Raw genomic sequence first — 15688 nt, 5'->3', positions numbered from 1 at the left:
CTTTAAAATATAGTTCAGGTATTTGCCAGATGCCAGACAAATTAATGTGTTGTAAGTTTAAATGTTTAGAACGCTGTGATTAGTGGAGCTCACCAGTACGCCCTGTATTGTGCTCACCAACGAAACTGTCCTACAAAAAGTCTGGAAATTTGCTCATATCGTATAAATTCTGGTCAGTGATGCTAGAGTTTTATATTCCTGACATTGGAGGATTTACCTCTGCATGATGTGAGACAATCGTTTAGCCCGGCTTCCTTTTAAATACCTTCACTCTCTAGGGTAAGTTTCAACCACGTTGTATTTATTGCCCCGTTTACGGCTCCCCAGACATCCTTCTAAAGACTCAAATATTGCGGATACTTGAACACTTCATTTCTTCACGTACTAAAGAACTGGGCATCAGGATATTATTTTCAGTAATAAATTGGTCATGTAAGATTTAGTCATGTAAGGCCTTTTTTGGGGCGCCAAAAATTTGAATATTGAGTACGAAGATTGAAATTTGCTGAAGTATCTGATTGTTCCTTGGTATTTATTACACTCAGTCTCAACGTCTGAGTGGACAATGGTCTTACTATAAACTTTGGGTTACCTACGTCGTTTTCACGATTTATACGTGACCTTCAAAAATAGGATAGAGGACAATGAAAGAGTTTTGCATAACCAAGGCCTTTTATTATAAAGATAATCCATTTTCAAAGACATTGTGTGAACGCACGCTCAATTATTGAACATATATCCATAATACGTTTCTGTTATTTACTGAAACAAAACTGCGGTCAGACCTTGTTTACCGAAGGATGGAGATGTTTCGAAAGTTCACCTTTGTAAAGAGAATAAACCACATGGTTCGATCACATGACAAAAACCATAATAATCGCCTAATATCTCGGAGAAGATCCGATACAAATTTCCCACTTACTAAGATTACTGTAACCACTCTGATCAGATCTGTCGCATGGCTATAACCTAGGGTGAACTGTTCTTACTTGCTCAACAAGGTGTCTCGTTTAATCTAAGTAACTCTGAATGGCAGTTAGCCAGAACTTACGTACTAAATGGGGCAGTAGCTTTGTTCGGAATTTCTGTCACCATGACAACGGAAGTTACTTTTTTTGGCACATTCCCAAGCAGAATTTTTTACAAAGGTTCGGAGGACTGGAAAGGTATTGGAAACGAGGAGGTTCAGATTCTATCAGAACAGGAACTGCGATCTATCTTGAGTTTATCATACCACCACTATGAACACTCTTGCAGGTACCAGCCGTACGCGTATTCACACTCAGAATTGAGATTCGTCATTTTCCGATAAGAGATTGGGACAGGTTATAAACATACAAACAAACAAACAAGAATAAACAGACAAACAAAATGTTCATGCTTATTAACATGATTGAATTTATAGCTAAAATGTACATAAATGTTAATTATATACATGAATTTCTCCTCCAAAAAAACGAAGATTTAATTGTCCTGCCTCCTCTGGGCTATTGAAAAGAATTATCTTAAAAGTAGCAATTGATTATTTCTTAAAGGATCGGACAACCCCGTCACCATTATATGTATAATTCAAATTATACTTGTCGGGTGGTACGGGTCACAGAATTTTATTGCCGCTTCTTGACAATGAAGAGAAGGTACCCGAATTGTAATTTTGCCAATCTCCCTGCAAAGCTTCTCCTAAGATCAAGGTCAATATTAGCTGAAAGTATTAACTATTAAGGGCAATGGCTGAACAGTGACCCCCAAATTAGGTCTTGTCATGAAGCTGGAATGATGGTTTAATAGGAAATGGCTACCTGTTTCATCAATACAAATTTGACAGCTACAGGCTTTTAGATCTGCGGGTTTTCCTATGATTAGAATAGTGCCAAATATCAAAGTGATTAGCTCAGCCTGTACCACGTTCTAAAAGGTTTTCCATCGAATTATTTGCCCTTTCGGGGCAAATACTAAAGAAATTGAAATGGAATCCAACAGTGATTAATGACTTTCAAGATTGTGCGAAAGGGTTCTACAACACAAATTTGGATTTTAAGAGATTTGATACAGGGATCATTAATTGTGGCAACGGGCCAAATAAAAGCAGATAGGTTATTGGTAGGAAAACTATAAACATATTTCACTCGTCCAATATTGCCCTCTAATGTGCTCTTTTCCACAGTCATATCATCTTCTATTAAAAATCCAAAGTTTTTCAAGGTGGAAGATTGCAGATATTATCGTGCTTATCTTGCACTCAAATGCAGATGAGCGCGAAATAAGGCAATTATGTATTTCAGCTCGAGATCAGCATAATTTAAATCAATTGAGTGCACATTTTTGTTGATCGAAAATGTTTGTTGATTTACTACCGTGTACTATTCTATACACGGCGTAAATTTCGGTTTACCATAACATTTATACTAAGAGCAGTTAATCAACCAACGCAGTTTAAAGAACCACATTTGCAGAAAACCAATTTTGCAGCAACCAATATATAAATTGTTGACCGTGGTGGGTAGCTGCTTCATCAAAATTTCCTAAAGCAGAGACATTGCTCAATGGAGCAGTACGGATCGTCGTGAGGTTTTATTCGGCGAGACATAGTATTAACCGATATCATAGATACTAAATGAAATCTCAATATAAGATGAATGGAATCTATAAATGAATGATCTTTAAAAATGGCACAACCTGAATTGTAGGGTGGGGCAAAAAGTCATGGCCACAAAATCATTGTTATAGATGGACTATCGTATGTGTATACGAATTTTGTAATGATACATACATGGGCGTTATATTTTACCACCAACTGATGGATGAACTTTTAGCTGCAGTACACGAAGCATGGAGCAGAAACAATCTCCCTATGACACACGCGATGGCGAATTTGGTGTTAAAAGTGTACTATCGATCACGTAAGGCGCGGCAAGCATGTGCGCGCGCGAGTTGCATGGCTTAACTAATCAGGCCCATTTTCGAAGACAATCTTGATGTACTGTGTATTAGCAGTTGATTTGAGTCAACCGGGTTATGCATTTCTCACAAAGGTTTCTCATAAAGATCCGACCAGATGCATGTTCACTTTGCATCGATCAGCACGAGTACTCACGATCAATCAAAGAATGATGGTCAGAAACTCCCAACAGTTGCGATCCGATCAACATCTCGCAATTGCAAATTACAAAGGTCAGGATACACTGAGACGCACGTTGCAACATGTGGCAACACTGAGATATAGATACCTAAATAATCCATAGTTATTTACGAATAACAAACTAAACCCTCACCATCGGGGAATGCAATAAATCCTACTTCATCGCAGGCAAGAAACAGCAATAATTACTGCATGCTCTAATAATTGTAAACGGAGGCTCCAATAATCTATAAACACACTAGCTGGCAGCCTCACTGTCAGACGTTTCTCGTTCATTATTTTACTATAGTAGTATGGCAGTGGGCCCAGAATAATGCATGAATCTCGACTGACTAGTTTAGCAAGATTTATAGACCACCTACGACGTTTGTTGATGAATGATAACCTCTTCTCTGGTAAATGGAATCGATTTACCAATGCAAGAAATAATTCAGTAAGTTGACAGACATCATAAATTCGTGGGTTTTACAGGAATAATTAATGTACACTACACACGTCATAATAAGCAAGTTTCCTGTGAGATTGGGTTAAACTGTAAACGTAGCATGATGATATAACCATTCACCAATTCCTATGATTCTAGTCTTTGGGTTCACCATATACACCTCTTACCGAAACATTGTGTATACTGAATATATAGAATAACATGACCTAGACAGTTCCCCATTAACTTCATATAAAACCTAATTAGATAGAGACTGGAGAGGCTGCAGTTTCATCCACTCACGTAATATAACATGACCGCCTCAATTATACTTATAACTGTCACGATTCGTAGATACTGTTGTTAGCGATGCCGGCGTGCAGTTCTCGATTCTGCCATGTGCGATCGAGAAGTTTGGATGAAGATACTGAACGGGATTTCGACAGAGGATCGCCCAATGAAAGTAAGTTAGTCTCGATATTAGCAGTTAGCACGTCGATAACTGCAGACTTTAAAGGCAAATAAATCTAAAGGTCCCTAAGTTTTTAACTACGTCGTTCACATACTACGTAATCACTGAGGGGGGGGGGGAGTGTCAGGAAAAGGGTTTCTAAATGATAACGCGAACGCTAGGTAATTTAAACAAAATAACTATGTGTAAAACTGATTACGGAGGGGGAAAATAATTGGCCAAAAGTTTTTACGTAAATATAATTTGGGAGTCTCTCTCTTGTCTCTCCAGCAGCAGGAGTTGGAGAATGGGGACGCGTTGTGAAAGCCACCGCAAGGAAGGCTTACAGTCGACGCCGACCAATCAAAAGAAGCTATAGTTAACATAACATCTCAGGAATAATTAGCTAGCTATCCGGCTATCGCTGCATGAGACTTGAGGAATCACATGATCTGGACTATTTACACAACCCATTAGTTCAACCTCCCTTACATGATAGCGATTCCTCAGAATGTAGATAAATACGTTACCGCTAGTTAAATTTTTGTAATCGTTCACATAATCTATTTAATGTAATAAACTCAAGATCGGCAGTGCATCTTCTCAATCACTAAATAAAGTATTTGCGTTACATTACTGAATGCTAACAATAGATAATTTCAATACACAAACTGCGGATATTTTGCAAAGCCCATGTGTTCGGCAGTTCAGAGGATGCGCGCGAAAGAGTTACGGTCGACTTTAGCGTGCCTGACGACGGGATCTCATGGCTTTAGTGATAAAACCAAATTTTGGGAGCTACAAAATTATCCTATGCGTTAACTTTGAAAAGAAACAATAAGTTTAACAAACAATATTTACACAATTTTACAATCTGAAAAAGTAAATTCTGACAGGTTTCTGAATTTCATGAGACATGGGTTATGAGTGAGTAATATAATACAGGGGATTATAAATTAGCTTACATTTGTGGATGAATATTAACTTATATAAACACTTTTTACAATAAATTACGACTATCTGAATATCATTTAAATTGTCAGTCCACTTGTAACGTCACACTTTTTCTTGTGACGTCACAGGAATTCAAAAAATTAAGTAAGAAGCTGGACTGGGTCATCTTCCTTGCGGAGTCCCAACTTGACCAGGAACTCTTTCTCCATATTCAGATAGTTATTAAACGATTTCTTAAGCCTCTCCTCCTCTTCCTCGGCCGTTTCCAGAGCGGTGGGTATTTGTGGTGCACTGTCCACAACTGCTGTACCACGGTTCATGTCTCGCTCCTGCAAAAGGAGAAATTTAACGTTATTTTGATGGATTGAGTCCTTACTCCTTAGGTTGTAACTATTATTTGGCCACTTTTATTTCAAGGATCATTAATACTAAGCTGGGTTACAGTTTATATTCTGAACAAGTAGATTTGTCCAATTTATACAGTTCGTCAAACTGCAGTATCAGTTTTTTTGGAGACCTTAAACATTTTGAAATGCTGTTAAAAATTTGTTCATCAAGAGCGCCATAAAGGGAATAATCACGACTTTACTGGAAATCCATTATAATTTATAACAGCACTAAACAGTGCATTAAAGTGCTTAGAACCACTTAATTCTTAGATTTACAGACCTTGTAGTAATCTATTCTAGAACATTCCCTATCGAAGTAAGAAGACATGGCGTGCAGCTCGTTGGGCGAGGCTTGTCTCAAACTCCATGGCACTTCAAGAATGTGGAGGGTTCCAAAGTTATCACCAACACCAAGCAACACCTAGAAATAACAGATTTAATAACAGTTGTTAACCAGAGACCAGTCACTGGTCTTCTAAAGAAATTATAGGGAAACCATTGTTAGTTGTGCTTTTTCAAAAAGTTAAAACACAGGAAATTCGGATGTTATTGTGGATCAAACTGAATTGCCGAATTGGGAAGGTCATGTTGGGGCTACAAATCTGAATATTCATGACTATTGACTACAATTAATGTTACCTGTTTTGAGGATACTCTATAAGGAACAAGAGAAGTTACAGCAGAAGAGGAGATGTTCTGACTCATGCTGGGTTCATGGGACCTATCCATAAGGTCCCACACATCAATATTACCATCTTCCTTACCAATGTAGAACACCTGGTTTAAGTCAGGGTTATCAATGGGCTAGAACAAAACATAGTTCAAAGGATTGGTAAGAATGTGGAATGTTATGTGTATAATTACATGTGGGACATGTATACGCATTACGCAGCTGTAAAATTATGTTTGAAAATTAATATAGAGAAGTGGTTGTAATCTGAAATCAAAGAGGGACACCTACCCCAGGTCTTGTCAAACTCCAAGAAGCAGCAGTGTACTTGACATTTGATCTCGAAGTCTGAAGAATCTCTGATTCTCCCTCTTTCCATATACTCCAACTCCATCTAAAACACTGACATTTAACGTTTTATCCATTCATTCAGTTGAAGGTAGTTGGTGAACTTCTTAAGAGTTAAGACTTGTCAATGATAAAGCAACTAAGCTATAAACAACTTACCCTCCAACGCTCATGAATATGTGGTTATAGAAAGGTGATCTCAGCAAACAGTGAACAGGACCGGCGTGGGTGGAGATAGCATAAACCGGCTTAGAACTGACCAGTTTACCACTTTCTGGATCTTTTTCTGCCTTCCAGTCCGTGTAAATCAGATATCCGTCCTCCGTACCCGCAAAGAACTTTGTGTTCACTCCTTCAGCCTGAATGTGTTCAGTTGTCGTTGAACGGTACGTTTCTGATTTCAATAAAACTGGACCCGTAATAGGAATACAGCATTGAATGCTGGGAGAAATATTTTTAAAGAGCACCCTAAACTTTCTATTCATGTTTCGTGCTGTAATTAAAACAACCAACGATTAAGAAATCATTGTTAAACATGTTTTAGATTTCCCATTTGTATTAATTAAAAATTCCCACAATTACATAACTAAAAGACTACAGTAATTACCTCAACAGGTCTCTGCCTACTGACGGAGGAGTTGGTCCTATGGATGAGAGGGGGGTTACCGGACACTAAACTCTGCATCTTAGACTTGACGATCAGGAGTTGTTGTGAGATGGACAGTGTTACTCCTGGGTGCAGCCCTGGTCCAGTAAGTTTGGATAGCGGTACTACGTTTATCGGCTTCCACTGAAATCATTGTGAATCAACATTCATGGCGGTTAGAAATTGTCGACCTCAAAGAGGGTAGATTAGTATATCCTTTGTAACGTGTCTGATACTATAGCTGCAAATTGAGCAGTAATGGAGGACGGACGAACAGGAGAATTACAGATTATAAACAGCATCTTGGACCAGCCTAGTTTAATGCTCATCGCTAATATTAGTTATCACGATCATACTTTTAAAAAGTCCGTCTACCGTAAACCAAACAATTTCCAACATACTTGGAGATCCAGATGAGAGAAGGTTGAGGGTATGGAACTGAATTTCTCCTTGGCAGTCTCACGCTCCTTCTTAGTGGTTGAACCGAGGCCACCCAGCCCACCTGTGCCGGCTGGTTTCTGCAGTCTGATGTCCCAGAACATTACGTTACCGTCTATACCTACCGTTACTAGCTGGCACGACGCCTGCAAACATGTCTTTAAATATAATCCCGAGCCTTAAAAACATTTTATCTGATTTTTAATTTTTAGGGCGTAAAATCTCTATGATGTAAGGGAAGATATTAACTTTTAAACATTATTCAACTGACCGCATGATAAAAAACATGTCAAATTTCGTTAAGAGCTTTTTAAAAATTACAAACCTGAGCCTTGTTTTCAACAGGAACTCCCATCCTAGCAACCTCAATAGTATCAGGTAGCCACATCAGATCCATAACTGCCATCTTGTGACTCCCTTCAATAGAGGACACTGCCGCATAGTGGACCACTGGAGAGCGCTGGTATTCCACGTCGAACAAGTCGCTGCGCGTCTTGTTTGCACGTGCACCTGTGTTCTTGTGGTTGCGCAGTCGTGCATCGTACTGACTTATATCCCACATCACTACCTGTTAAGATGAGAGTTTTAATATCAACAGTAAAGAATTATTTTTTCAATCCTCAAGTTTTATGGAAACGCATTGTGAAGGTGTAAACCTTCAAAGGATAACAAATTGAAAAGCATTCTAGCTTCTGTTGATAAAATCTTGAAAGAAAAACATAGCCAATCACCTGTCCATTGATACAACCAGCAGCTACAATGTTAGGATCAGTTGGATTGAATTTAAAGGTATAGATATCTTCTGGAGCTTCTAAAACCAACTGAGGATGAATAGGATCGGAGAACCCCCAGATAAGGATCAAAGAAGGTGTCATCAGTATCCTACTAGAAAGATCTACACGGTCGTCGTATTTGAGTTTCTCTGTGTACGCGACAGCCACAATTCCTGGTCGGACCAAAATCATGAATAAGTGCTAACTTTTTGGTGTCAACAGATAAATTACAGTCTAACAAAACTGCCAATTCGTCAATCCGTCAATGAATTGCCGTTAAAAGTTTTAAGGCTGAATTGTTGGCTAAATCTAAATCTAATTGTTGGCTAAGTCTAGCCAATTCATGAAATTCGAACCTTTTATTGACGGGTGCCAGTCAATCTGCGCAATGGACTTGTTTTTACTGAACTCCAGATCGGTAAAGGATTGGTATTCTTTGAGATTGTTATCTGCTTTGTTTCCGAACACACCGTCAACATCAATCAAGTCGTTGTAATCATCTGGGAAAACATGAGGCTGTAAGACACCGTACATTTATTATTGCAATATATAAGAATAATCCACCGTAACAAGGGCCGGTCGTGTAAAAAGTTTTAATGCCGCATTTTTTACGTTAATCTAACTAAATGTTCCCGACGAGGGATCATCAGTATAATTCAATATCATTAGTATAATTTAACACCAGATTATAAGCAAAGAATTCTATCAGAACCTGCGAAGACGTCCATAATTTCATTTTGCTGGAGCGCCAACTTGAACCTCGGGCACACACTCTCAACAAACTTAGCCAGGTCCTCCGACTTGTTGATCTTCTCCAGCTGTGCTGGAGGGAGGGTACGTGGCACGTACTGAGACAGGGCTGTACGTGGTTTCTTCCACTCTGTCTGGCAAGCTTTCTCGCAAGATTCCATCACGTTCTGAACCGCAAAATCATGCTCCTGTCGGTGCAGATCAAAAGTGTTATCTTCAAATGATGTGCACTCGATATAAGCATCCTTTGCTGCGTCCACATTCCTATCTTCAAACTGAGTGGGGGTGCCAAACATTTTGCGTTTGCGCTGGATCATGAAGGTTATAAGAGATCGGGAAGTAGTGAGAATCTCCTCCTCTAGATCTTCCTCACTGCCCTGTTCTTGCCAAGTAGCAGGGGTCGAGGGTAGGTCTTTCAAGATTATGTCCTCGAGAGCGATCTCGTCATATTCCTCAGACTCAGCTTCAGCTTCAGCTGTTGCCTCTAAAAATGTAGTAGTTTAAATATAATGTGATCATGGTAATATTGTAGAGACAATAATATGAAAACAGAACAATAGTGTTGCAACATTCCATCAAATGATACCTACAAAATAGAACAATTGGGCATTTATCGGCAGATAAAAACTCAAAATACTGCCATTACTACAAACCTTCCTCGGCCTCCTCTTCTTCCTTCTTCAAAGAATCAAGGTACTCAGCCTTGCCAGCCTCAGTCAAACACACGTAGAAGTTCTCACCGTACTTGTAGTCAGGGTCGTACACAATGAGGATCTCCTCTCCGGGGTAGCTTGTTATCTGTAGGGTAGATTATAACAGGTATAAAGGTAATAGAAAGGTGATAGAGCAACATGTTATTTGGATGGTATTAGATAGGGATGTAATACTAATTAGTGAATTCCAAGTCTTCTAAATACACCAATTTAAAGAACAGCTACATCCTGAAATATTGAGATTGTTTTACAGCCGTTCTAAATGGAACACTGAAGTGTTTTGAATTCAGGATAACTTCAGTACGTCTTAACTACATCTACTGTACCTGTTTCTTGATGGGATGGAAATCACAGACGGCAGCTCTCATCTTGAAATCCTCCATGATTTTGGCTTTTGATATAAGAATATGGGGATTCTCCTCTGTTACCTAGGCGACGTAAGACACAGATAAGTTTAACATTTCATTTAATTAGAAGATTATCAAAATATGGTCATGTATCCAAGTATGGCAGCGATTATTCAGGTAAATCATGTCTTATGATAATCAATTCACGAGCAGTGAATGCACTAAAACGGTCAGCTAAAAATAACCCTCAATGATAAGACGTCATTAAGATAATATAATAATGTGATTTTAACAAAAACGATTTGACAGCCCCAAACAAACTTCTTATCATTTAGACTTTAGGTACAGAACATGTTATCTATTATACTTCCGTAAGACTAACCTGTTCGTCGCAGACACAGTCGAATATCTTCTGAGAGCCACCTGACATGAAGAGAGGCTTCATGTAGGGAGGCAGTTCGTCCGCCATGATTGCTAGGCCTAGTGGCGGTATTTAATAATTAGTTTTTAATTATTAATTAGTCATATTTGACAGCTAAATGGTTAAAATTAAATGTTTAATAGTTGATAGTCCGAGATTTTGCAGAGATAGTAGGCCAATAATGTGAGATAATATTTGGTATTACAAATAAAGTTGATAAAATAGCTAGGGTTGATCTAGTTTTTCCAGTGCCGTATAATATCATGGTATTATATCTAGCTGCTTAATCTCGTACTGTGTACCGTTTTATCTTCCCACTAAACTTGGACGTCTTTGATAGTCCAATTGTATAAATGTTAGCGTGGAAGCAATTAGATCTTATCAAGATATCAGAGTCAAACAGGATATTTCACACGTAGGCAGATTAGAATGTGTGAAGTATGTCCCCTGAGATGTCCTCTTGAAAGGTGTATTGTAGCGAACTACTTGTGGGTAGCACTTTGACATTGTGACATTGTGGCTATTTGTATACTCTATATTACAGAGGATTTCTATTTTAAAACATGCGATCAATTAGATAAATTTGGTGAGTACATGACATGGTATGTATTTTGGCGTGCAATCTGTATTTTAACGAGCACTTTGTGTGGGTCTACGTGGGTGTAACTCTATGGTGATCTGCATTAAGTTGCACTTAAAATCTAAGCCAATCAAATTGGTCTGTTAAGATAGAGTTAATTCTGTGCGCATCAACATTTCCCTGAAGTATTTGGGGATAACATTTAATCTTTTATGATTTCCCAAACTATGCTGAGTGCTGACCAGAGATGATATGAATATTATAGTAAAATGTATTGTATTGAGTATAGTTTCTGCATTATAACAATTCCTGTAGCTAAAGATATGCCTCAAAACTAACGGTGTAACTAAACTCAAAACTACACATTTTACAATTAATAGCAAAATGAGATAACGTTGCTGGTAGTGTATTTTTGCTGGATAGTACAATGTAAATGTACATAATATCATGTTAAATATCATGTCGCTCAAATATTTACAATCAATAACTCTACATCACAACACGACTTAATATCACAGTCCATATTGTTTACATTTTAAAATCTTGCTATTGCGACCCGAAAATCAGGCAAGATTGTGTAATTTATGAAAAACTAAACCAGACCACCTCTCAATATCAGACAACTCCACACGCATCTCCTCCAGAGTCAAACTCTCAGCATTTGGAGTATTCTCTACTAAATAACATTCCACCAGAGCCTTCTCCTTGAACCCCTCCATGACAATAATCTTGAAGAAGTGAGTAGGAACCCCCACCGTGCTCTCCCCGATCACCTGATACACCACATACCTGTCACGTGATATACCCACCTCCTGGGGTATGAACAGAGGACCCGAGTACACGTAGACTCCAGTGCTGGTTTGAACGAGGGCCCGGGCGTAATTCTCCAGGATAGTCCAGTTCCCTTTGTTACAGTTTGGAAACTGAGGAACAGCGTTGCTCAGAGTTAATGTTTCCATTCTGGCGTCCTCACATCTGGTGTGGTTAGCAGCAGCTGCCATGCGACCTCTATCGTATCCTGATCCGGCGTAGTCAGCGTTGGTAGATCGCATTGTAGCACTCCGGAGAGCATCCTCACTCTGAAACTCCTTGTCTTTTCGTTCAACAAAACAGTCAGTAAAACTCTCTGTTGTCAACTTCTCCACGACGTAAACAGGCGTTTTCGTTGAACTGTTGTACATGATGAAATACCCCGGCTTCCTAAGCTCTTGAACGACAGCTGGTTTACCATATTTGGTGATGTTGGCCACGTGACTATCGTATTTAGTGATATTCGCCACAAAAGGTGAGTCACAATCTTCACTCCTGAACCACTGATATATGGCATAAAGCAACGCCCCAGCGCCAGTTAGGGCAATAGTGACTTTAACAGTGGGGTCCATCTTGTTAAAAGTAGATGCGAGTCTCATTGGATACCAATTGTCAGCGATCAAAAAAGTTAAAGTAAACAACTGTCCAGGTTCATTGTTGACAAGATTTATTCCCAAGGCATTCATTGAAAAGTTCATAACTCCTTCAGACTCAGCTTCAATTGCCGCGTTAGAATGCCGACATGAGCGGCTGTTATTAAGGGGTGGTAATAAATCAAAACACGGAGATCAGTTAAACAGAAAGTTCAATTTTATGCCATTTATTACAGAAAAAACTGGATTAATATTTAAAGATGAAGAATTTCGCGAAGACTTTTATGTAAACGATCTAAGTTAAAAAGCTCACGTCTACAATCTACATGCTAAACGAATTGCCATTATTTTTGTTTACATAAGAAAAGGACCAAACCGAGAGTTTTTCTCGAAAAATTATATTAATCTTCGTCGAACGAACCATCCCACATACAGAAAACTTTAAATTTCCCTGCAGTTCAATGTTTTTTTATGCCCGAAAAAAAAGGGGAAAAAAGGTCTTACACAATTACAAATTTCTTTTGTGGTATCAAATTTCTTTTGTGGTATCAAATTTCCTCTAAATTCCAAAATTTCCTAGCAGATTATCTGTCGTCTTTCTGGATATGGCCCAACCAGAGCTTTTTTTTAATGAATTTCAGTTAGTCGTGGAGAGCGTGTTTATTTGAGGAGGATTCTTGATATGTGTCCGAGGGAGATATGATTACATCTTCGAACCAAACCAGTGAAAAACTCAAACCCAAACCTTGGACTTGCCAAATTTTAGGTCGATTTCTAACTGCAATGAACAATTAACAAATTGTTCTCATTCTCAATAAATAAAATTGTATACTGTAAATAAAATGGTTGGTGCACATTTACCTCAATTCAATAGCTAAAAAGTCTCAACAAAATAAACATACGGTAAATAGTCTTAATTCACACGATTTTACACAATTTACGATCGGCAAAAAGTCTCAAGAGAGACCATCAACTTTCTCAAGCAGATAATAAACTGGAGCACTCACAGTGCGGTTAATCTTACACCGAATAGCATGCAAAATTATGTTCCATTTTAAATCGATTCACGTATCATACACTATAGCACTGACAATTGATAAAACTTCTGAAATTAAGACTGAAGCAATAATATAATATTCTAAATAGCTCACATAACTATGTATTGATAACAATCATGCATTTTTATTAATATCGACAAAATAGTTTTAATAGTATTAGTACTATAGTTACTTTGAAATGTTTGTTATCGACAAAAAATATACATTGTTTGTTATCGTTAAAACTGAAAAATGTCTGACATCAAAAAATAAAACATTAAATATTAAAAGTCTCTGAACACGCCATTACAGGCGCTGGAGGACGGCTAAAATCAGACAAGTTTGTGCAGTTTATCAAATACCAAACCAGACCACCTCTCAATATCTGACAACTCCACACCCATATCCTGCAGAGTCAAACTCTTCAAATTTGGGGCATTCTCCACCAGAAAACATTCCACTGTGGCCTTTACCTTGAATCTCTCCACGATGATAATCTTAAAGAAGTGAGTGGGGACGGCTACAGTATGCTGGCCGATCACTTGATATATCACATATCTATCATGTGACTGGCCTGTCTCTTGCGGTATAAACAGGGGACCCGAGTAAACGTAGACTCCAACACTGGCTTTAACAAGTGCCCGGGCGTAATTCTCTAAAATCTTCCAGTTGCCTCGGTTACAGGCCGGGAACTGAGGCACAGCGTTGCTCAGAGTAAAGGTATCCATAGTAGCGTCCTGACAACTGGTGTGGTTTGCAGCAGCTGCCATGTGACCACGATCATACCCCGACCCGGCATAATCAGCGTTAGTAGATCGGATAGCATCACTCCAGATCGCATCTTCAATGTGGAACCCCATGTGATCCCGTTCGACATGAATTCCTTCAGTAAAGGTCTCAGGCGTCAACTTCTCCACCACATAAACCGGCGTCTTTGTTTGATTGTTGTACATGATGAAATACCCTGGCTTCTTTAACTCCTGTACCGCAGCAGGTTTACCATATTTGGTGATATTCGGTACAAAAGGTCCAGAATCAGTCTCATCAACATCTCCCTCCTTGCTCCGAAACTTCTGATATAACGCATACAGTAATACTCCCGCCCCAGTTACAGCCACCGTCGTTGCTATGGTAACCCTGGCTGTATGATTCATCTTGGCATAAGAAGAGGTATGTATGTGATAGTAAGTGAATTAGGAGACCTCCACTTTACGGTATGTGTACACTCCCAGGAATGGTGATATCTTACATGATCTGACAATCTTACATGAATTTAATTAATTACTCGTCACTACACGGAATATTGATATGTGTCAAGGATATTCAAGTATAATATTGTACATTGGTGTTAGTCAAGACAAATACAAATTAAGGATAAAAATAATACTGAGTTTAGTATTTCAGATTCTTACTGTAAAATGGTTTTAAAGAATGAACCTATCACATGGTAGGGTCTAGTATGATATAACTCTTGGATATGGGGCTTACTGAAACTCAGAAATGAATTGGTGAAATATATTTGATACTTGAGAGTGAAACAAGGTTAAATGAAATGGGTCAAATCATTGAAATAATTATCAATACATAATTATCTTAGAAAATAATAGAAATTAAGAACATTTAAAACCTGAGCAGCAAGATCAGGTAAAGAGTGCATCTCAAAACCAACTTTCACTCATCAAAAGTAAGCATTGCATTTCAAGCATTAAAGAAGAATCAGAGAAATTCTACTCTTTTTGAAAGTTAACATTCAACGTCAAACACGAAGCAACGATGAAACATCCACCACTTCTCGTTCAAGACAAAAACCATAAGATAAACTTTAACTTCTTCAACTAGTAAGCAACAGATACCGCTACGTACTGGTCACCCATCACATCCTTGAGTTCACTTCAATCAACACAACAAATTTCGAGAGTCCCAAACGAACTCAACAGATATTGTCCTCAGCTCCACAACTAAAACATCATATCTCGCGATCACTTTCCCAACGTGAGTGGCAGGGTATCTCAGAATACTAAGATCAGGGGAGGGGACTGTTCTCATGAGCGAGTAGAGCGTACAGCCGTGGCTGAGTCATCAGCATCACCGTCCGTGTTTATCCAGCTCTGCTCCACTATTGCTATTACCTTCTTCTCGTATTCTCTCCTGGATTAAGTTTTGTTAGAAAAGGTGGGCTAATTAGTCTGGTTGGATTATCAGCGA

At 38.6% G+C, this 15688-nt stretch overlaps 4 protein-coding genes across 4 annotated transcripts in view; all 4 read right to left on the bottom strand.

The window, feature by feature from the left end:
• Window positions 1–4856: 4856 nt before the first annotated feature.
• On the bottom strand, window positions 4857–10524 carry LOC134816633 (dynein axonemal intermediate chain 3-like). The gene is made up of 14 exons (XM_063825570.1): window positions 10425–10524; window positions 10022–10123; window positions 9636–9780; window positions 8945–9466; window positions 8589–8732; window positions 8191–8405; window positions 7785–8027; window positions 7423–7605; window positions 6983–7165; window positions 6535–6734; window positions 6319–6421; window positions 5997–6134; window positions 5638–5778; window positions 4857–5297 (listed from the first exon to the last, which is right to left on the bottom strand). The coding sequence occupies exons 1-14, from the start codon at window positions 10509–10511 to the stop codon at window positions 5109–5111; spliced, it is 2595 nt and encodes an 864-aa protein (XP_063681640.1). The 5' UTR covers window positions 10512–10524; the 3' UTR covers window positions 4857–5108.
• A 941-nt stretch (window positions 10525–11465) lies between these two features.
• Window positions 11466–12946, bottom strand: LOC134817189 (endonuclease G, mitochondrial-like). Its single transcript, XM_063826330.1, has one exon. The coding sequence runs from the start codon at window positions 12549–12551 to the stop codon at window positions 11607–11609; it is 945 nt and encodes a 314-aa protein (XP_063682400.1). The 5' UTR covers window positions 12552–12946; the 3' UTR covers window positions 11466–11606.
• Window positions 12947–13032: 86 nt separating this feature from the next.
• Window positions 13033–14975, bottom strand: LOC134817188 (endonuclease G, mitochondrial-like). The gene has a single exon (XM_063826329.1). The coding sequence runs from the start codon at window positions 14635–14637 to the stop codon at window positions 13816–13818; it is 822 nt and encodes a 273-aa protein (XP_063682399.1). The 5' UTR covers window positions 14638–14975; the 3' UTR covers window positions 13033–13815.
• A 51-nt stretch (window positions 14976–15026) lies between these two features.
• LOC134817388 (uncharacterized) overlaps window positions 15027–15688 on the bottom strand; it is a 99124-nt gene continuing 98462 nt past the window's right edge. The window contains exon 16 of the mRNA XM_063826527.1: window positions 15027–15631. Within this exon, the coding sequence (XP_063682597.1) occupies window positions 15526–15631 (106 nt within the window). The 3' untranslated portion in view covers window positions 15027–15525. The remainder of the gene's footprint in view (window positions 15632–15688) is intronic.

Source organism: Bolinopsis microptera, chromosome 6 (genome assembly GCF_026151205.1).
Source record: "Bolinopsis microptera isolate Bmic1 chromosome 6, MBARI_Bmic_1.0, whole genome shotgun sequence".
Taxonomy (NCBI): Eukaryota; Metazoa; Ctenophora; class Tentaculata; order Lobata; family Bolinopsidae; genus Bolinopsis; species Bolinopsis microptera.
This window is presented reverse-complemented; position numbering and strand designations above follow the sequence as displayed.